We start from the raw sequence: 23,761 nt of genomic DNA, 5'->3' as shown, positions 1-23,761 counted from the left end.
ACAAGGGGCAATATATTGATAAGCTAGCCAAAAATATTGAAGGGGATACTAAAAGTTTTACAGATATATAAAGACAAAATGAGAGGTGAAAGTGGATATTGGACCGCTGGAGAGGTAGTAATGGGGGAAGAAAGAAATTCATTGTGGACAACACCAGCCATATGTCAGACATTTGAGAGTGTCAGGGAGCAGAAGTGAGTGTGGTTGCTCTTACTCAGGAGAAGGTGTTTGGAAACTGGATGGTCTGAAGATAGGCAAGTCACTTGTATCAGATGGACAACACCCTAGGGTTTTGAAACTGCTAGCTAAAGAGAATGTGGAGGAATTAGTAATGATCTTTCAAGAAGCATTAGATTCTGGAATGGTTCTGGATGACTGGAAAACCGCAAATGTCACTCCATTCTTTATGAAGGGAAGGAGGCAAAAGAAAGGATCTTATAGGCCAGTTAGCCTGACTTCAGTGGTTGGGAAGGTTTTGATTCCACTATTATGGATGATGTTTCAGGGTACTTGGTGGCATATGATAAAATAGGCAAAAATCAGCAAGGTTTCCTGAAGGGGAAATACTGCCAACAAATCTGTTGGAATTCCATAAGGACTTAACAGGCAGGATAGACAAAGGAAAGTTAGTGGGTGTTGTTTACTTGGGTTTCAGAAGGCCATTGGCAAGGTTCTGCACATGAGGCTACTTAACAAGGTAAGAGCATATGGTATTACAGGAATGGTACTAGCATGGACAGAAGAATAGCTGACTGACAGGAGGCAATGTGTCAGAATAAATGGTGCCTATTCTGGTTGGCTGCCGATGACGAGTGGTGTTCCACAGGGGTCAGTATAGGGACTGCTGCTTTTCACGTAAAATGTCAATGATTTGAATGATGGAATTGATGACTTTGTGGCCACATTTGCTGATGATACAAAGATAAGCGGAGAGACAGGTAGTGTTGAGGAAGCAGGGAGCCTGCAGAAGGATTTGGACAGATTGGGAGGAAAGGCAAATAAGTGGCAGATGGAATATAGTGTAGGATAGTATACGGTCATGCACTTTGTTAGAAGGAATAAAGGTGTATGTTTTTCTAAATGGAGAAAAAGTTCAAAAATCAGAGGTGCAAAGGGATTTGGGAGTTCTTGTGCAAGACTCCCTAAAAGTTAACTTGCAGGTTTCGTTGATGGTAAGATAGGCAAATGTAATGTTAGTTTAATGTTAATGTTAATTTCAAGACAACTAGAATATTAGAGCAAGGATGTAGTGCGAGGCATTTTATGGTATTGGTCAGACTGCACTTGGAATATTGAGAACAGTCTTGGGTCACTTATCTAAGAAAAGGGATTCAGAGGAGGTTTTTGAGAATGATTCAGGAAATGAAAGGTTTAACATATGAGGAGCACTTGATGGCTGTGGGCCTGTACTTGCTGGAATTTAGATGCCTATCAAATATTGAAAGGCCTAGAGAGAGTGGATGTTGAGAGGATATTTCCTATAGTAGGCAGAGCATCAGAGAAGAAGGACTTCCACTTAGAATAGAGATGAAGAGTAATTTCTTTATCCAGAGGGTGGTTGAATCTGTAGAACTGATTGCTATAGGCAGCTGTGGAGGCCAAGTCATCGAGTATATTTAAAGCAGAAGTTGATAGTTTCTTGGTTATTCAGGGTGTTAAAAGTTATAGGGAGAAGGCAGGAGAATGGGTGGGGGGGGGGGGTTGGAGGGATAATAAGTCAGCCATGATGGAATGGCAGTTCAGACTAGATGGGCCAAGTGGCCTAATTCTTCTCCTATGTTTCATCATTTTATTTCTCCCACCCCATGCTGTACCATTGTTATTTATTTCTTTTACCAGACTGTTCCAAAATTCTAGAAGTTCTCCCTTTCCTCTCAGCACTTACTTTTCCTTCAGAATAGTTACATGAGAAAGCAAGAAACTGAAGCAAAAGTGCATGTGCTTCACTATTTAATAAGGTCACAGCTGATTTTATGCCTTAAATTAACTTTGGAATGTGATCTCCATATTTTCTGATTCCTTTGTTTTCTAAACATCTATTTGTATCTTTAATATGCTCAATTAAGGAGGATTCACATCTCTCTGGAACAGAAAAATCCAAAGATTCCAAAAATTCCAATACCCATGATGATTTTTTAAATTTTAATAAAAAAGATTGACCCTTACCCTTAGATTATGCCCCCTTCTTGATAATGATAATTTCTTAAACTAAGTATTTTATCACATCTCTTATATCTCCTTTGGTTCTCTAAATATGCTTTATAAATGCCCGTTATAGGGGCACTGCCCCTTCTTTCTGTTCCTAGAATTCTAGCTGGCTCTAACCTCAGGAGTCTAGGGTGACTTCATTGACCTTCCTGTGAATAATTTATATTTGTGTTTTTCTTATGAATGTTACTTAAACGCTGCTATGTGCCTGTGATTCTGCTACACCTGGCATTTTTTATTGCACCTGTGCATACAAGTACTTGTGCATTGACAATCAACTTGACTTTGACTTTGACCTGTGATTTTATGAAATATATGACCTTCAGACTAAAATCATCAATTTGCTATGACCTACTTCTTATAGCAAGACCACTAGATGTTCTTGGTACTATTGTTCCAATAACTCCCTAATCGTGTGTTCCATCCAGTTAGTCCACATTATTTTCACTATTAATCCAAATGATCATCCAACATTTTCTGTCTTCTGAGTTTCTACTGCAAGCAAACATATGCCAGGGTCTGGCTCAGATGCATTATCGGGAACTTGGTGCTTAATTTCATACCTTGCATTCCCTTGAATGCTGTTTCTATTTTTGAAATTCTAACCTTCACTCCTCAATAGGCATTGATTCAGCATTTCTAAATGCATTCAATGGATTGTATTATCATTACTGAGTGCTAAATATCCCTTGGTAAAATGTTAGAATATTTATAAATGATTTTCTATGAAGATAATATTCAAAAGAAAAATCGATGGCGAGTTGATATTATGTACCTTTTCATGCTATCAAACTACAAATATCTTGAACAACAACGTCACTTAAACGTATGAGATCTTTGATTTGTGACGTATGGTAATATGACGTATGTATGATAGCAGCATCCAATGAACAAGTTTGGAATGATTCAACATTTTTGTGAAAACACCTGGAATAGAAAAACTTAGCAAAGCAACTTTGAATCTGTTGCAGTATAATTAAGCAAGATACTGAAACATTAAATTTTTAAACTACCCTCAAAATTATTTTACAGTTTGATGTGATGACTTTCAATAAAAAAAATCTTAAAATTTGCTCTAATTTTTTTCCTTTTGGTCAAAATCTGAGTGGAACTTTACACATGTACTAGTGCAATACAACTATATCCAAGAAAAGGTTAAAGGTTGACATTTACATCTCTTCTCTTATCCAATGATTACATATCTATACCAGGTAGAACTATAACCTTGAAAGTGCACTTTAATTTTAAACCTTTACTACAATCAATTTACTTAGGCGCTTACCATGCAATGCTACACTTCTGTTACATACGTAAAATGGAGAATCAATTGGCAAACAACATCATCCCTCAAACAGTAATGAGATGAAAGATCAATGAATCTATTTATTGTCTAATAGAAGAATTAGAGAGAATTCCCTGCTTTTCTAGCAATACTTTGGGATCTTCTAGCTGAATAAACAGACAGGTTCCTGAAATGTTTCCAGAGATTCTGCTTGAATTTCCCAGTGGTTTCTGTTTTTGCTTCATATTCTTGACCTCTTGAGTTCATCCCAGAATCAGCACTTAAAATAACACAGTATCTATCCATAGATGCTGTCTGACCCGTTGAGTTTCTCCAGCATTTTGTGTGTGTTATTCAAGATTTCCAGTATTTACAAAATCTCTTCTGTCTCCAAAATGCAGAGTATTGACAAATTTCAAGTATTTACTGCCTGTATTTATGAAAAGTTACATTGATAATATATCAAATGCAGGAGGAAGCAAACTGTTGACTTATTCATTGCTGAACTTTGGCATGAAGTAAGGCTACGATGCATGCTAACAAGTAATGGATCGTTAGGCATTTTCCAAATGGAATAGATGAAATTACTTACTATATTAGAAAGCTGCTAGAAATCTATTTTTGAAATGATGGGAAGTTATGAAAGGGATTAAAAATATAAATTAAACAGGTTGCTTCCGTGTTCTCCATCAGCTTCAATAAGCAAATATGCTTTCCCAAAGTTGAAACCAATCTACATTTGCTATCTATCATCTTATACAATATTATGCTCATTCATTCCACTTTACTTAAGAGCTTTTTGAAAGAGTGCCTTGGATAAATCAAAAAGGATAGCAATCCCAGTTTTAATCTGGGGCTGCAGTAGTTTGACAGGCATCTCTCATGGGCATATCTGGTTCATGTTGAGTGAGATAGGTACATCATTAAGGAAGGGAAATGGTGGGAAAGGACTCTGTGTTGGACATTATTCAGTTCTGATCATGTGAGAACAAAGTTTTTCATAATGTTCACCATTTTAGAATAAAATAAATACGTTATTTTTAAAAAAGGCACACAACAGAGCAAAGTGTGGAAATCAAGCCGTCAGCACTTTAACAAGCAGATTGAACATTGGGAGGTGGTGAGTCCACGCATCATCATCTCTCAGAAAAATCAGTGGCCATCTTGTTAAGTGCAGAGGTAGAGCCCGGTGTGCTCCTCTGTTGCTGTTGCCCATCTATTTCAAGGTTCACCACTGTCGTAGGTGTGGTTATTTGAGTTACTGTTGCTTTGCAGTTGAACCAATCTGGCCATTCTCCACTGACCTCTCGCATTAACCAGGCATTTTTGCCCATAGAAGTACTGCTCACAGGATGTTTTTCTTTTGTGTTTCACACCATTCACTATAAACTTCGGAGGCTATTGTATGTGAAACTGCCAGGAGGTCAGCAGGTCCTGAGATACTCAAACTACCCCATCTGGCACCAACAACTGTTCCACAGTCAAAGTGATTTACATCACATTTCTTCCCCATTCTGATGTTTGAGAGTCCTTTCCCACCATTTCCCAACCCCAGGTAGATTTTCCATATTCCTTTGAAGCACCTTTATCCTGTTGCCTCTACTCATGGCTTTGTGTCACCATCAAAACTGGAAATGTGTCATCGGGTTCACTCAGTCAGACCTCTGAAACAGACCACAAGGAGATGAGGCTCAACACCAGTTCCTATTTACAGCTGATTACCTGAAGAAGAACAGTTCATTATTGCTTTTCATTCTCAACCCAGATCAGTATATCGCCCAATGCAATCCATGCAATCTAATCTAATTGATCAAGCTTCTGTGTTGGAACATTTTATAAGCTTCATAAAAGATAAATACACCACACTACTTTCATTTTTTATTTATAAATCTACACTGACTCCATTTCTTTTCTTTTCACAACCTTCCTGATCAAATTGAGCATACTTCCAATGAAGATTGTAGTAACAGGTTAGTGTGTTCCTGCTTTCTTCATTCACTATCTCTATAGCCACCAGTTAAAAGACACTGGAATGTATATCATTATGTCCCTCTGATTCTTGTAAAAGCAGTGTGTCCCTCCCCCCACTACTTTCAAATCTCTTACTATCTTTCCTTTCAGTTAGTCCTGACGAAGGGTCTCGGCCCGAAACGTTGACAGCGCTTCTCCCTACAGATGCTGCCTGGCCTGCTGTGTTCTACCAGCATTTTGAGTGTGTTGTTGTTTGAATTTCCAGCATCTGCAGATTTCCTCATGTTTGTCCTGTTAGTACAGTATTTTGGCTTTGGCTAAAGATAAGGAGCCATGTTGTTCAATTTAGGAATGATGTGTCAGCCAATCAGGAATATCTTGGTATGACTTTGTAACTTTTTACCCAGTGGGATGGCATGGAACATCCTTGAGAGCTGGGTGGGAAGAGATTTCTGAAGCTCAGTAGTCTGGAATAGAGTCTTTTGAAGGGAGAAGTGGAGTGTAGCACAAGGGAAGATGCTGCTACAAGGAGCGACCCCGTTGTAAGAAGTGCTTCATGCAGATGATTGGTTCTAAGGAGAAGTGCCAATACTCCTGAGTTAGCCAATTTGTTCAAGATGGTCTTCGAGAGAAATTTGAACTGTGGCTGGTGCCTTTCATGTAACACGTGGGTTCAGCGCGTGAGTAAAGCGATACACCCGACTACTCCAGAATTAAGCTCCAACGTTTATGTGCACATTGAACTGGATTAATTGTAATGGACCCTTTTATCTTTCTTTTCTTTTCCTGTTAACTGTTTGATAAAATTGAAAAATGGTAAATATACTTTCTTTATAGTTTTATGCTGGCGTACAATCTGTTACTTTTTGCTGACCAATAATGGTGTATGGGGTAGTATTTATACAGCATTTATACATCATTTTTCCATAACCAGAACATCCTAACTTTCCTGTTTGGTTGAACCCCAAATCATACCAACCCTAGAAATATATTGCCAATGAAAGGTCGTGTTCTCACCGCTGAGTCAAGAGGTCATTAGCAGAGCTAGCAAACTTGAAACATTTATCAAATAGGTCAAGTTTGCACATCAGCTTGGTGAGGGGGTTTTCATTTAGAAGTGAATATACCTGGATGCAATGGAAAGGTATTATGAGTCAAGTACTCTTCTTCAATCAAGTCCCAAGTTTTAAGACAATTTGTGTGAAAGTATTGTTAAGTTCCTGTTCTTCTTTTACATCCATCCTGAAGCTATTCAGAATTATTCAAGGAGGGAATATTTCACTGTTGGTGCATCCCACCTCCTTTAGCATCTACAGTATCTTAAGTTTGCTGCAGCAATCTTTTAACATCTAAGTGTACAATGACCATTATTACAAGGTTGCTGCTTAATCTTGCCATTAAACCAGGTCAAATAACTCGGAATGACAACTATTATTTTAAGTTGATTCAGGCATTGTAAAGGGCATTCATAAGACAATTAGAGAAAATAAAGATGGTCAACATTATTGTTGATAACACACTTCCAGTGATGCTTACATAGTGCGATCAGATGGACTGGAATTTGCAAAATAAATTGGAAACATTGAAAAAAATAATCAGTAAGCTTGATTTCAAAATTAGCTACTCAAACCATTGAGTCAAACAGAATGGTTATCAAATGAAATCCCATTTTTTCCTCCTCCTATTTGTTCTGCACTACACCAACCCATTGACTTTCCTTTTTGAAGATGTCATGGGCATGTGTTGCACATTGGTGTATTTCGACATGATTGGAATTGTCACATTTAATATTCACAATAAACCAACAGAAAAGATTTGTCAAACACTTTTCACCAACATGCCATTTCATAAATAATTGGTAAATTTAAATTTAATTGACTGAATATCACAACTATGGTGCAGACTTGCTTGACTGCAAATATAACCCCTCAACAGAAGAGCTTACAACGCATTTTCATCACATAATGAATTATTCACATGCCAATTTCAAAAACAGACTATAATGTGGCCAAATCATCTTTGTAGTGATTTACTTTGTATTTTAAAAAAAGTAATACAGTATTTCAATAGACCTATTCAAACATAATCTAAAAACGTTTTAGAACCAGGACCATTAATGATAAAGAATTAAGTACCTTCCATCAATGATCTTATCGTGTTGGTATGGATGGTGATGAGAAAATGTCCTGGTTGTTCCAATAAAGTTGGATCTTCAGAGATGAAGGCTGTTCTGTCTGACGTACCACAGGCCATGCGCTTGATGGTACTTCTTTCATTAAATCTGATGTTGGATTTACAATGGATTTAATATTAACCCTCTACAATAAAGAATTATGGAATATTCTCAAGTTAAGGTAATGCCTAATGTAGAAATGAATTCAGAGGTTGTAGCGTTCTGGAGGTCTTTAGTGCTTTTGACCCATGCCATAAACAGAAAATAAGAGCTTCAGCGTCACACTTTGTTTAATGTGATCAAATGTACTAACCATTTTCAATACAGTTAATGTCTTTGCTGAAATAGCTTATAAAAGTGTACACTTCATTACTCCAATGTGTCATATCCTCCAAATACTGATAAACCACTTGGCATAAAAAAAGGTGTCCACTGACCCCACTATGTCAGCCTTTGGGTTAGAAAATGGGCATGTGTTAAGGTACAGTAGGTCACAGTAAACAGTATTCTTTATAGCTTCTCCATTTATTCAGAAGACAAGATTATTTTAAACATCAGCAAATAGTTATATTTTAGGAAATGTCTGCATGAATGAAAATAAACAGAACTCAATATCAGGAGAATGAGGGGAGATTTGATAGAGGTATACAGAATTATGAGGGATATAAATAGGGCTAATGCAAACAGTCTTTTTCCATCAAGATTGGATGAAACTACATAGAACTAGAAGTCAAAGCTTAAGGGTGAGAGGAGAAATATTTAAGAAGAACTTGAGGTGATACAAATGTGGAACAGCTGCCAGAGGAGGTAATGGAAGCAGGTTCAATTTCAACATTAAAGAGAATTTTGGATAAGTACATGGAGGGCTATGGTCCAGGTGCAGGTTGATGGGGCTAGGTAGAATAACAGTTTGGCATAGACCAGATGGGCCAAATGGTGTGTTTCAGTGCTGCTGTGCTCTATAACTCCTTGAGTATTCAATCATGGGAACTGGGATGTGGAAATCACTGGCATCGTTGTTGTCTATTAGAATTTTTAAAAATGAATCATCAAGATTTATTGAAGACAAAATCAGGATTTATTCATTGCTGATGTTGACTTTGTATTCCTGGTATTGCAATGCAGTAAGTAAAAGGAATTTATTTACTTTTAGGCAATTTGAGTAAGACTATCATCTAACCATTGGGTTTTGGTGGGGGCATAAATGAACTGAAATCTGTACTTAGCTCTACTTTCTGATTGAATCTCTGCTGTTTTGTTGGGATATTTTGCTGCATTTGAGTCGTTAAAGTACCGTAACTGGAACAACAGCCAGAGTTCCTCTCTATCTGAGCATACTCTGCTTTTAGCCCTGGGCTTCTCTTGGTTTGCCAGTCAATCACTGATCTGCCCCTTAACTTGCCAGCTAACCTGCTAATAGGTGGGTTGCATCTCAATATACCAGGGCCAATATCCATATGCACAGGTTTACTTTAGGGGAGATTGTAAACTAGTTTGTCAGAGAGCAGAGAAGCTGACTTTAGCTTCAGAAGGAAAGAAAGGAAAGTCTGAATGAGAAATTGCAGCAGAAACTCAGAGTATCTAGTGCTATCTTTGGGGGAGAGCAGGAATTGCTGATGTTTCAGGTCAAAACATTGCATCAACAAAGCTGGAAATAGAAAGGAGAAATACGGTCAGGGAGCTCAGAAGGAAGACAAAACAAAGGTCAGATAACATGTAAAATTGAGTTTTTCTGTGCATATTATTAACAACAGAGATACAATAAGTAAAATAGATAAGGCAAATGAACTACAGTTATTGGATATTTTTAGCTGGTATTGAAGCATATCATAGAGGGAGGCAGGGACAACAGTTTAACATTTCTAGTTGGAAGTTTTCAGATGTCATTGGGAGAGAGATAAAGCAGGAGAGATGTGGTGACACTAGTAGCTGAAGAAATAATTACTGTTCTGCGAAGGAATAATATGTCAGAAGGATCATCAAGTGAAGTTTATGGGTTAAATTAAAGAACAGAAGAAAGGAGAATTAAATTATTGGTTTAACAATGATAGATCTCTAAATAAATATGGGATTTGCAGCAACAAATTTGCAGACAAATTTCTGCGTGTTAAATAGTAGGATAGGAATATTCTGGGATTTAATTATCCTAATGTTAATTATAGGAATAATGCCAATGTTGTAGTTAAGAAGACGGGTGTGAAGTATTGGATATGAACAATGTAGCCAAAGAGGAAGTATTAAGAGATTTAGCATCACTGATGCCAGATAAATCGTGAACCCCAGGGAAATAGGTCTCAGATTGTTATAAGAGGTAAGGCAGGAAATTACAAAGGTTTTAACCATCATTTTTCAATCTTCCAGAGTGTAAGAGTGGTATCAAAGGATCAAAGGATTGTGAACAGTGTGTTGTTTAAAAATGGAAGAAAGCGTAATTACAGAATAGCTCATTTAACTTTGGCTGTGGAAAAGTTTTTGCAATCAACTGCGAGAAATTATTTAATTCTTCATTTAGAAAGACATAGATTAATAAAAACGCATGTTTGATTAATTTGATTAAATTTTTGAGGAGGTGATAAGGAGAGTCAATGGATTTTAGAAAGTCATTTGTAGTGGTCCCACGTGGTCAAAAAAATAAAGTCCTTGAGTTCCAAAGGGGAATAGAAACATGGATTCAAAATTATTGTGAGAGGTTTTTTGACTGTAGGAGGCTGTTACTAATGAGGGTCCATGGGGGTCAGTATTTGACCCTTTCCTTTTTGTTTTGCATCAAATTGATTTAGACTAAAACATAGGGGCATAACACTGTCATGGACGGTCCCAACTCAAGCTGCAAAAGGAGGAGGGTTGGAATGGGACCCCATCCCTTAAAATCCCAATTAATTACAGAAACACCAGTCCCTGGTAGAGGAAGGATCTTCAAAGATAAGCTACATCTGAGGACAACTTGAAAGACTGTCTCTGGTGAACTGCTTTCTGTGGCTTATGCCGCAGTAGGGGTGATGGGCTTAAGTAAGTTATTAAGGGGCACAATATAGAAGTTTATTGATAACACAAAAATTGGTCATATTGTTGACAATGAGCAGGGATGTTCCAGATTGCAGAAAGATATGGTCTGTTCAGTCTGACAGGAGAGTGACAAATGGAACTTGATCCAGAAAAATTTGAAGTAATTCATTAAGGAAGTGCAACAAAGTAAAGGAATATATAGAAAATTGGGAAGGTATTGTGAGGTGTTGAGGAATGGAGGGATGTTTGTGGTTTTTGTCCACAAGTCATTAAAGAGTGTGGGACAAAAGCATGACATTGGATTAAGTACCAGGCACAGTAATTTCAGATTGTGAAATTACAGGATATATTTGGTAGTACTGGAGAAGGGGCGGGAGAGAATTAATGGAATGTTACTGGGACTGAAAAATACAAAGTAAAATTTATTATCAGAGTACATATATGTCACCACATACAACCCTGAGAGTCTTTTCCTGCAGGCATACTCAGCAAGTCTGTAGAATAGTATCTATTAACAGGATCAATGAAAAATCAAGTAGAGCATAGGAGACAACAAACTACAAATGTAAATATAAATAAACAGCAATAAATAATGAGAGCATGAAATAACAGATAAAGAGTCTTTAAAGTGGGATCATTGGTTGTGGGAACACCTCAATGATGAGGGTTCAAGAATGTAGCTATCCTCTTTTATTCAAGAGCCTGATGATTGAGGGGTAATAACTGTTCTTGAACCTGGTGGGTCAAGTCCTGAGGCTCTTGTTCCTTCTACCTGATGATAGCAGTGAGAAAAGAGCATGGATTTGGTGGTAAGGATCTTTCATGATGGATGCTGCTTTCCTTCGACAGTGCTTCATGTAGATGTGCTCAATGGTTGGGAGGGCTTTCCCGTGACCAAATCCACTACCTTTTGTAGGATTTTCTGTTCAAAGGCATTCCTGTTCCCATACCAGGCCATAATGCAGACAGTCAATATACTACACATCTATAGAAGATTGTCAATAAAAACACAAAATGCTGGCAGAACTCAGCAGGCCAGACAGCATCTATGGGAGGAGGTAATGATGACGTTTTGGGCCGAAACCCTTCATCAGGAGACATTGACTGAAACCTTGTTTCAGGAGACATTGACTCCTGATGAAGGGTTTCGGCCCGAAACGTCATCACTACCTCCTCCCATAGATGCTGTCTGGCCTGTTGAGTTCTGCCAGCATTTTGTGTTTTTATTTATTTCCAGCATCTGCAGATTCACTCGTGTGCTATAGAAGATTGTGAGTGTTTTTTGATGTCATGGTGAATCTCCTCAGACTTCTGAGGAAGTAGAAGTGTTGTCATGCTCTCTTTGCAAGTATATTTATATGATGGATCCAGAACAGGTCCTCTAAGATAGCAACACCCAGGAACTTAAAGTTATTGACTCAGCACACCTCTGATCCTCCAATGAGGACTGGCTCATGGACCTCTAGCTTCCCTTTCCTGAAGGTCCTTGGTCTTGCTGATATTGAGTGAGAGGCTGTTGTTATGACACCACACAGCCAAATTTTCAATCTCCCTCCTGTATGCTAATTCATCACCACCTTTGATACAGCCCACAGCAGTGGTGTCATCAGCAAACTTGTATATGGTGTTGGAGCTGTACTTAGCCACACAGTCATGGGTGTAAAGCATGTAGAGCAGGGGCATAAGCACACAATCCTCTAGTGCACCTCTGCTGATGGAGGTTATGGAGGAGATACTTTTGCCAATCTGAACTGACTGGGGCCTGCAAGAGAGGAAATCTAGGATCCAATTGCACAAGGGGTATTGAGGTCCAGGTCTTTGACTTTACTGATTCGTTTTGAGGGGATGATAGTATGAAATTAAGTTAATGAGAAAGGTTTTATAAATTTGCATTGGTTCCTGTACCTAGTATTGCATTGTGTAAATCCATAAGACCCATTTCCGTTACCTGAGAGGAAAAGACTAGGGCAGAGACGAGGATGATTTTCATTCAGAAAGTGGCTGAAGTCCAGAACTCACTGATCGTAGAGTTGGTAGATCTAGAAATCCCCCCATGTTGCACTGAATCATAGAATAGTTTGTTGTAAATGTTCTATGATTCTATGCTGAACCATGGCATGAGTGACATCCATGAGTTTTATGCACAGATTTTCTCTTAAATGGAACGTTCTGAATTGGATGTCCTGCTACAATTTCTTTCCTGCTCTCCATGAACAGCAGCATTGATTTTTCATATCATTCTTTCTATCTGCACCTGAATGTACAAACACACTGTGAGACTACATTTCTAAATTGCATTCCATCCTTGCCATCCATCTATCCCTCTTTTATCCAGTTCTAGCTGCCCCTTATTATGTTTTATTATTAGTATCTCATTGCACACAATACCCATTAATTTTCTTCCTGGAACGCTGACATTTCAAAATTGCATATATTTGCATAATCCTATTTCTGCCCAATCAGCCATGTGCTCTTACCAAGCAAGTTGTATCTAATGGTATACTTACACTGCCAAATTTCAAATTGACTAAAAGCAATTTCGGAGCATATCAACACAAAAGTGGTCTGATTCATGAGTGCCTTAGGCAAGTTTCATAATAAAGTTCATCAGAAGTATTTTTCTTCTTTAGCACAATTGGCTGGTCAGTAACTATTACTTGTATTAACTGCTATTAAGAATGTCGTAGGGAGTTGCCTTGTTGAAGTTTGGCAGTTCACTTGGCCATGGCACTTCCAGCTTTTCAATGAGAATAGATTTCCAGTTTAAAATAGTGCGCAACCTAGAGAGGAACTTATATGTTATGATGTTTATTTACTGCTATTATCCTCCCTTGTAGTAGAAGACACAGCTTGGGAGGTTAGAGAGAGATATACGGTACAGAACTGGTCCTGATCACACCTGTCCAAGTTAATCAAGATTCCCATCTTACCTACCTGTCCAAATATCTTAAATATTATCATTACTGCACTTGCTTCAAATACTTCCCTGGCAGCTCATTGCATTTTGTGATGACCCTGTTTGTGAAGTAGTTGCCCTTTAAATCTCTTTGAAATCATAACCCCCTGAATTTAAGAGTGTGTCTACTGGGTTTTAATTCCCTTTCCTGCACAGAAAAACTATATGCATTTACCTTATCTGTATCTCTCATGATTTTTTATGCTTCTGTCTGGTGTATAAATGATCAGAGTGATAAGGTGTATAATTGATAGGAGCCACTATAGGAGTAAACTTAATTTGTGTTTACACCAGATGCAGTATGACTTGGAGAAAAGATGCATTTTAATTCTGGACAGGCAGTCTGATGGACTCTCACTCAAATTATTTTCTCAGTGCTTTAGATTTCTGTTGGCTGGGGCTGCTGGCCACTCTGCAAGGGAGCAAACCTTAGTTTCTACAGTCCAACACAACACTGGCTCTTGCTTCACTGGCTGAAGTGTGATGTACATGGATAAGCTACAAATCTGCACTTGTTTGCTGCTCCGTTGCTTAACTGTGCCATAGCAATATATTTCCCCTGCTTCTTCTCATAGCTTTTAATTGCAGTACAGTCTATTTTGATAATGACAGTGTAGTTGAGGTAAATCTTTTGTAAGTTCTCCTGGTGGTGCCCTGAAGATGTCATTCCATTAGATTCTGTCATTTCTTCTATTTTAATACCTTTAGTCAGTAAAAAGTAGTCTAGGCTTGTACTTGTAAATCAATGACCTCATCCATAACTTCAGCAGCTTGATAAGGCATTACATTAATTTATTTTTTATTTTTCATGGATGTTTATTGTCACTGACTGGGGCAGAACTTGTGCCCTACTCCAGCTGCCCTTGAAAAGGTGGTGATGGGGCCACCTCTACTGCAGTGAAATTCGGAGGTAACTTTCACCTGATCTTATTAGTTGCCATGAATAAAATGATCATTCCAGTTACTATTTCAATCTGACATTCAAGAAGCTATTCATCTCATTTTTTTCCTAATTGCGAAAGCTGACCAAATGTCTGGTTGTATTCAATTTTTTATAGCAACACTTAAATAAGGAATGCTAAATGTCTCCACAAAGCAGGTGTTAATAGAGATCTTTTATGGGAAATATGAATCCCAACACTTTGTTTGAGGCTCTTCAAATGTCAACGTGAGGCCAAGGTGCAGAAGAGCTAATTCAGGACAGATTCTCATTATCTTTATGATGGTATTTTTGAAAAGAAAATGTAAATGTCTCACTGCTAAGTAAGGGAGGAATGGAAATGCAATTGCAGCCTTGTAGGCAAATATCTGAATTTCTGGAAACTGTTTATTCATGAATATGTAAGGTCAAGCTCTGGGTATAATCAGATCAGAAATTGAACTACATTTTGTATCACTGAACCTCTTAATAAGCATACACTTTTATCATAGACTGAAAGATTCTAACTATATAGTACTGGAAAAAATTGCTGAACAAAAACAAACTATTTATCCAACATGTCCATAATGATGTTCATGCTTTATGCAAACTTCCTCCTGTTTTTCATCAAATCCCATTAACAAATTCTCCTATTCAATTTGCCGCATCCCCTTAAGCACCAGTACCAATTTCTTCATCCATTCCTTGGGGTAAAGAGATCCAAATTCCAACCACACTCTGAGAAAAGATTTTATTCCTTATTCTCTTATCACTGACAATTTTATCTTTACTACCTCTAGTTCTATAGAAAACCTATCATGCTATTCAATACCTTGTACATTTCTATCAGACCATCTCAGAGAAATTACTCTTTGAGATAGAAGTTAGATAAACTAAATAGTCTACCCAGTTCTGTTCTCATCTGAGTAAACCTTTGTTTGTATCTTCTGTACTGAATTTATGCTTTTTACCCCTATAGTACAGAGACCAGAGCTGTTCACTATACTTAACATATAGACCGAACAAGGTCACTATTATTCAGTTTTACTCCTCTAGAACATAAGTCTGGTGTTTCAATTGCACTGTAATTGCTTATCCATGCAATATTATCAGATGTTGTGGCTCCTCTATGTTATATTTTCTAACTGCCGAGAGACTCCAGCATCATATACTTAGCTAAATTCTGTACCCTGTTTCCCCTGCCCCAGTCACGCCATCCTCCGCAGTTATTTTGATGAATACTGGTAAATTTCAGGTTCAAGTTTTTTGTTACCAAAGCCAAACTTACACAGGTTATAAATGCCATGGAAAAATGCCATGAAAAATACCTTCTGCGGCGGCAGCACAGCATAGTACAATTGGAGGACAGGCGTTAGTCCATATAAACATCAATTAACATGAATTTAACAGAAAACGTTTGTTAGTTAAGATTGTCAAGTGATGTGACAACCAAATAGGAAAATATAGGCAAACGGTCTTGTGGAATGGTGAGGTAAATCCATGTGGCATAATAGTCTAACCTTCTTTCTCAGGTAGTTTAGTCAGAGAATCCTAGAAGTCTTTAGCATATCAGGCATCAGCAACGGAGAAAGGAACATTTTAGGTTGCAGGATGCTCCTCTAGGTGATTCAGTATTTACTGCAATAATTTGCACCCCCTTTTCACAATAAGGACTTTAAGATAAGACAGCATGTCAGAATGTGTAATTTTGTGAATAATTTCACAAGCCTTTGTGCTGTTAGCGGTATAAACGAGATGGCGGCTATTTGGTCCCTCCAACGTGTTGTGTCGTCAAATGAGATCGGAGGTGAACTGTGACAGCTAGGGATAAAGTGAACCGATATGATATTAATTTGTTATCACATTTACTGAGATACAATGAGAAACTTTGCGCGTTCTCCAGTCAGATCCATAAGTACATCGAGCTAGTAGAATGAAAGCAGAATAAAGAATATAGTGTTACAGCTACAGAATAGGAGCAGTGCGGGAAAACAGATCTTTGATGGGGGTGTTAGTATTATATTTAGACGGGATACGTGATATTTATTTCATTCTCCGCGAACGGAAATATGTACAAAAATGCCGCACTCTACACTTGATCACGACTGGCGTTACACCCTGGTCAACACCTTTGCACCTGGCTCTGTCCTTTGTCGCTGGATTCCGTGAGACGCGGTCCCTTTAATCGGCAAGGTGCCGGCTCAAAGTCACGCCGATTGCCTGCTGAGTGGCAAAGTCACGTTCATCCCCTCTCAGTGTCCCATCCGGACGAGTTTGGATTGAGAGTTGGACGGCGGTGCAGGCTGTCTGGGCGTGCAAAGGTATTGGGGTGGAAGGGGTAAAAGGTTGGTATCAGAAAGACTGACCGGCAGGCAGCGGATTAGCCGCCGTCACTCCTCCCTAACCTTCCAGTCTGCCATCATAGCGCAGGAGGATGGGGAAGCAAGATGACGGGGGGAAGAATCAGAGCATCAGCATGAATGTTCTACCAGGAGGGGGAGCAGCGGAAACCCTACCCAAGCACAACAAAGTGCAAGAGTCTTGCAGCAGCAGCAGGGGAGAGGACCAGAGCAAGGGCACCGCCAAATGTAACACGAACGGAGAGTACGGTCCGGGAGGCGCCGCGCACCCGCCTTCCAGCGCCTTGCACCGGGAGCAGCCTTCCACCATGGAGGAGAAACCCAAGCAGGCTTACGGCGCAGAGCAGAAGGCGGACGGCAGTGTGGTGTCGGCGGGGCACAGGAGGGAGATGGGGGACGAACCGGAGAGGAACCGCCAGCAGCAGCAGCAGCAGCAGGGCGGCAAGGAGCAGAACTCGGTGGGCTTCAAGATCGAAGGGGGAGCTGCGGGAGACGATCCGATGTTCGGACAGGATGGCGAGGACTTCCCGCAGTACAGCTCCATGCAGAGCCACTTCACCGCCCTGCTCCAACCTGGAGTCAACAAGTTTTCCCTGCGGATGTTCGGCAGCCAAAGGGCAGTCGAGAAAGAGCAGCAGCGGGTCAAAACGGCCGGTTATTGGATTATACACCCCTACAGCGATTTCCGGTAAGTTTTGTTTTGCATCGAAAGTAGTGGAGCCGAGAGGGTTAAACCCTTTATATAGCGAGGGACCCCTTCCTCGACACACACCCAAACACATACACAAGGCATCTGACTGATAACGCTGACATTCGGAAGCGCTCTAGGTAGGTGTCAGTCAACTATCACTTCTCCTAGGTCGAACTAATAACGGTTGTGATAGTTTACAGCGACAGAGCGGGATCAAATACTGCTTCTGTTAATTCTGTAAAATAAAGCCAACCTGTTTTTTAGTTTCCCGGACTGTAATGGTTAATCCACAATAATCGATCGCTGCCCTAACGATGAATTCTAGCTACTGAGTAACATAACTTTGTCAATTTTATATAATTCTCAGCTCGATCACAGAAATAAACTATTGAAAATAGTATGCCAACATTTGAATTTCTTTAAACAGTAACTTTGCAGTAGAGTTAAAGGGTTTATTCAAACATGCCAAGTTACTGCGCCCAGAAATAACGCTTTTCCTATTGAGTTCTTTCGGTCTCGGTATTGCTGCCCAAGTCCAAGTTTTATAAATGTTATGCCTAGCGTAAGTAGCGAGCTGTCTGATCCGGGGTTACTTGTGTGAACTAGATGGGCTCTTTCGTACTTCAGGGAGACATCCGGTGGGTACGCGGCGCAGCCCCCTCCCCCGCCCATCCGTCCCAGCGCAGCACACACACCAACCTCCCCGGGAGCGAGAGGAAAGCACATGGAATACCCCTTCCCCGCAGATTAATCTCTATCTACAAATATAATCGGGGACATCTGTCAACAAGGCAGAGTCAGGACCCCGGTCAACGCTGCCAACTCTCGTTTCATTTGGCATGGTCACCAACAGCAGCTCGGTTCTGGAATCCGTCAGGCGCCCACCCCTCTAAGGAGCCGAGAGGAGGAGTGCCAACTTACTGGTCACAAATTGGGGGGGGGGGGGGAGCAGTGGAGAGCGACTGTTGGGAGTAGTTAGTATGGAGTTTCAGTAAGACTGTAGGAATGTACAGAACGCAAACACAAGCCACCAGTATCAGATAAACGGAAACACAAATACATCTCCACCTGCCTTATCGTCGGCGAGGAACCCGGTGAAAATATGTGGTCAGCTGTAGATTTCTGCCTTTGCCTTGAATTGGTTCGCCATCCGTTGACGCACTCGCGCCCATTTTACTGGCTTCCAACCCCATTTCTCAAATTTGCGTATTTTGTGCGTGCGCCGCGTCTCCGGGTCTGATTTACGCGAAGTGTTTGGATGCCGTTGCGTAGGGTGCTTCAAACTCAACTGGGCGACCAGTGAGACTAGCCGAGAGGAGATGTTGGAACGCATTCATTTTATATCTGCGGCGCAGTGGCCGTGACAGTGCAAGATCACTGCTCAAATTGTGTTAAATCCGGTTTAAAATGCATCCAACCAAATGTCACACTTCAGGAATGTTGTTCAGTGGCCCAGCTCAGGTCCACAGTTATTCTACCTGAGAAACATCAAGCCATCCCGGCGTTGCCCCGATGCGGTTAAGCTAATAAGTTTGATTTGGACTAACCGCTGTTTTCTGATGAACAAAGTGTAATAACGATTTTTGCGGATAACATACAGAATTTGTGTGTTCTTGTTCAGCTGGAAAGATGATCGCACTTCTGGTGATTTCTTTTGATATTATTTTCCAGTTTATAACTGGAGAATAGGAATACAATTAGCCCAGGCTGTGGGGATACCAGTTCACCTCATCGCAGAATGCTAACAGCACAGAAGGCAGCCATTTCGATCCCAATGAGTGGAATCCAGCTCGCCCCGGTTCCCTTCTCACTTGCCAAACCCTTCCAAAGATTTTTTTCCCTTGCTTATGTTCATTCTGCTCATTTGTGAGCCGTACAATTGAATTTAGCTCCACCTCCCTCCACCCCACCTCCAATATCTTTTCCAGCCCAAGCTTTTCTTCGTTATTTTTGCTTCCTTCCCAGTCACCTTTATTCTATACCCCTTAAGCTTGTTTTACCTCTCCATCACTGGGAGGGGCTTTGTCCAGCCCCTTCACGATTTTAAATATGAATGTCGGACCGCCCCGCAAAACCACGTCTATTCCATGAGAACAGCCACAGCTTTTCGAGTTTATTCACAGAACCAAAACTCCTTCTTGTCCGGAAATGTTTTGATAAATCTTTTAAGGAACCACACTTAAAGCCTTTATAGCCTTTCCAGAATGTGCCAATTAGAAATGGAGGGACTATTGCGGTTGTGGGCATTCCAGAGTTAATGAAGGTTCATTATGGATTTTATTTGGTTTTGTATTGTGTCTCTGGTAAGAAAGCCCAGGATCTCCTGTACTTTATTAACCACTTTCCCATTTTGCCCTATTACTTTCAATCAACAACGGAAGACAGAATCAAGTTTACTGTCATATACATAAGTCCATGTATGCACGGATGCAATGAAATACTTAGTTGAGCAGCATCACAGACACACTATCATAAAAGCAGCATTCACAAAGAAAGCTCGAGTTAAACTATTCTCCAAAAGGGTTAAACGGAACATAATTTGAGCAAAGGAGACCAAAGTCCATTTTAGTGCCAAGAGATCATAGTGTTGCTCAACAACAGTCATAGGTTCAAGAACCCAGTGGCTGAAGGGAAGAAGCTGTTCTTGATCCTGGTGGTGTACCTTCTATCTGTCGGCAGCTGCAAAAAGATGGCATGACCTGTATGGTGGGGATCTTCAATGATACCTGTTGTCTTCTTGAGGCAGCACCTCCTGTTGATACTACCAGTGGTGGGAAAGGATCCTTGTGCAGAGGCCACTGCTTCTGTCCAACCTCTTTTATTTAGAAATGCCTCTTTTCATTCCAACCAACAAGTAACACTTCAAATTTCTCAACATTAAGCATCGTCTGCCACTAATCTGTCCATTCTGCCAGTGTGTCTATATCTCCTTGGAGTTTATTGCCATCCTGCTCACAACTCACTGTGCCTTCAAGGTTTGTCATCAGAAAAATTGGAAATTTCACCCAGTACACCTATATCAGTAATGCCCATTAAATGATGACCCTTTGATTCTGTAAGAAAAGTGATGATTTTTCATTATTACTCTCTGTTCCATGGTTTTCTGTCTTGACAAGTTATTCTTTGGCAGCATTCAAAATGCCATTTGAAAGTACATGGATTTTGCATCAACAACTTGTCCCACATCAGTCTTCTCCATTACTTCATGAAAACTTCTCTCCCAAGTTATATTGGCACAATTTTCATTTAAAAGATGCCTTCTGTAATCATTCCACACTTGTCCAAGTGACTTCTAATTCTATCACTGGTTATTGTTTTTAGAATTTTCTTTACCTCTGAAGTAAATTACTGTCTAGTTAGTAATTCTGGGTTCATCCCTATATCATTTCATTTGGAAAAATGTGTATATATTTACAATTCCCATTCACTGCATCAACACAAATCTGTAGCTATTTGGAAGGTTATGACCAGGATATTTGTAGTTTACACCATTATGTTTTGTAGCTACCGAGGATGCATCCCATCTGGACCAGGTGGCTTGTCCTCTTTAGGTACTGCTTGACTTTCTAGAGCTTCCTCCTTATATAATTATTATTTTTATATTAGAACATAGAACAATACAGCACAGGAACCTTTGGTGCACATTGGTGTGTCGAACCAATTAAATTAGTAAGCAAATGGCTACTAAACTAATCTTTTCTGCCCACACAATACCAATATCCTTTTATTTTCCTCACATTCATGTAATTATATAAACATCTCCTGAGAGTCTTTAATGTGTCTGCCTCTTCCACCATCCAAGGTAGTGCATCCCAAGCACACACCATTCTGTGTAGAAATAAAAACTTACCCTTCACATCTTCTTTGAAATTATCCCCTCTTACCATAAATGCATGCCCTCTGTATTAGACATTTCAACCCTTGGAAAAAAGATATTGTTCATCTACTCTATCCATGCCTGCCATAATCTTATAAATATCTATCAGATCTTCCCTCAGCCTCCGCCACTCCAGAAAACACATACCTAAGTTTGTTCAGCCTCCCTTTATAGCACATGCCCTCTAATCCAGACAACATCCTTGTAAATCTTTTATGCACCCTTTCCAAAGCATCAATATCCTTCATATAATGAGTGACCAGAACTGTATGTAGTACTCCAGGTGTGCACTAACTAGAGTTTTATAAAGCTGCAACATAACTTCTTGACTTTTGAAGCAATGTCTTGACTAATAAAGACAAGCATGTCATATGCCTTCTTAACTACCCAGTCAACCTCTGTAATCACTATCAAGGAGCTGTGTACTTGGATCCCAAAATCCTTCTGCTTATCATAGCTGTTCAGGATCTTGCACTTAACAGTAAACTGTCTCTTTGCCTTTGATATACCAAAGTACAACACATCACATTTGGCCAGGTAAACTCCATCTGCCACTTCTCACATTTATGTACATCACAAATGTACATCAGCGGAGGTTCCACTCCAGATCTCTGCAGAACACCACTAATGATAGAGCTCTGGCTAGAATAAGGCTCTTCGACCACTCCCTCTGTCTTCTATGAGTAAGCTCGTTCTGAATCAAGCGGCCAACGCACTTTGGATCCCATGCATGTTAATCTTCTGGATGAGCATCCCATGAGGGACTTTATCAAGCGCCTTACTAAAATCCATCTACAACTCTACTTTCATCAATTACCCTCGTCATCTCTTTAAATAAATTCAATCAAGTTAGTAAGACACAAATTGTAGAGTACAAAACCATGCTGGCTCTCCCTAATTAAGCTATGGTTTTCCAAATGCTCCTAAATCCTGTCACAAAGAACTTTTTCCAATAACTTCCCTTCCATTGATGAGAGACACACCAGGCTATAATCTCTAAGATTATCCCTGGTTCCCTTCTTGAATAATGGAAGATTAGTTAATTGCCAGTCCTCCAGGAACTTGCCTGTAGCTGGAGAGGACACAAAGTCATTGGTCAATGCACCAGTAATCTCTTCGCTTCTCTCTCTCAATAACACAGGGTCTATTGCATCTGGCCCTGGGGACTTATCTATCTTAATGCTCTTTACAAGACCCAGTACTACCTCTACTTCGACCTCAGAATGCCCGAACATATCAATCCACTCAGCACTGATCTTCCTACCTTCTTGTCCTTCTCCTCGGGAAATACTGATGTAAAGTACTCAATATGAACCTCACCAACATCCTCCTCATCCAAGGAAATGTTTCTCCCCTTTATTCCCAATTAGCTGCATCCTCTCCCTACTTAACCTCTTGCTCTTGATGTATGTATAGAATGCCTTGGGATGCTCTTTAACCTTCTTATTTGACCTTGGAAGAATGATGTTTGTTTAGCTGTATACATATGTATATTGAATGACAATTGAATTTAAACTTGAACTTATTTGTATGCAGTTTGTAGCCTACCCAGAATCTCAAACATATTTTCTTCTTACCCTCTGCTGGGACTGTAGCCATGTCATTTTTCCTTAGGTGGTTGATGTACAGGACTCATTTAGTACTTAAGCAATGCTCACCATCTTCATTGGTAGATTTTTTTGTGTTCCTACTTATACACACACAAACCACTCCCTACCTTGCTGTTTGCATCCATTGTTCAAATATCTATAAAATATGTTTAGATTCTCTTTTATATTTGCTATCATTTTTTCCAATGTTCACTGGTCAACTGTATTATTTCATTTGCTTTATTTCCTCTGTGGAATTTCTGTTTAAGCTTGGTTCTCATTTGTGTTAACAACCTTGCATTTGAGAGGAGTAAAGAACTGGCATTGCATCAGATTGCTGGTTCAGCATCGTTTTTAGTCAGACAAATGGAGTTTCCGTCTAGCCACATTTCAATTTAAATTTTAAATGCGGGCACTGAGTTTATGGGATAGTGTGCTAAACGAGGGCTTGGACCAGATCCTGCTGGCTCGCTTCACCTGCTTGCAACTACCACCTCCTCCCTCTGGAGTGCAGAGACTTGGTCCTAATAGTGTGCCGCTGGCCCTAGAATGTTCCTTGTGCAACGGTTAGCTGCAATGTGCTGCCAATTAGACATTTCATTTAAGGTTTTCATTTTAAAATTACAAACGAGTTTTTTTAAAAATAAGAAACACAGCTAAAGCACCTAAAACTTGCAAATAATGAAAAACATTAAAATATTTTTAGTAGATCAGATCATTCGCCTTTTC

General features: G+C 39.7%; 1 protein-coding gene across 3 annotated transcripts in view; it reads left to right on the top strand.

Annotated features, from left to right (window-relative positions):
- Positions 1-16,794: 16,794 nt before the first annotated feature.
- The window catches only part of LOC140737758 (potassium/sodium hyperpolarization-activated cyclic nucleotide-gated channel 1-like), a 382,146-nt gene continuing 375,179 nt past the window's right edge, over positions 16,795-23,761 (top strand). For all 3 annotated transcript variants that reach the window (XM_073064381.1, XM_073064378.1, XM_073064382.1), the window contains exon 1: positions 16,795-17,563. In XM_073064381.1, the coding sequence (XP_072920482.1) occupies positions 16,950-17,563 (614 nt within the window). In that variant the 5' untranslated portion in view covers positions 16,795-16,949. The remainder of the gene's footprint in view (positions 17,564-23,761) is intronic.

Source organism: Hemitrygon akajei, chromosome 13, assembly GCF_048418815.1.
Source record: "Hemitrygon akajei chromosome 13, sHemAka1.3, whole genome shotgun sequence".
Classification (NCBI taxonomy): Eukaryota; Metazoa; Chordata; class Chondrichthyes; order Myliobatiformes; family Dasyatidae; genus Hemitrygon; species Hemitrygon akajei.
Note: the sequence above shows the minus strand (reverse complement) of the source record. Positions and strands in the feature narration are given on the sequence as shown.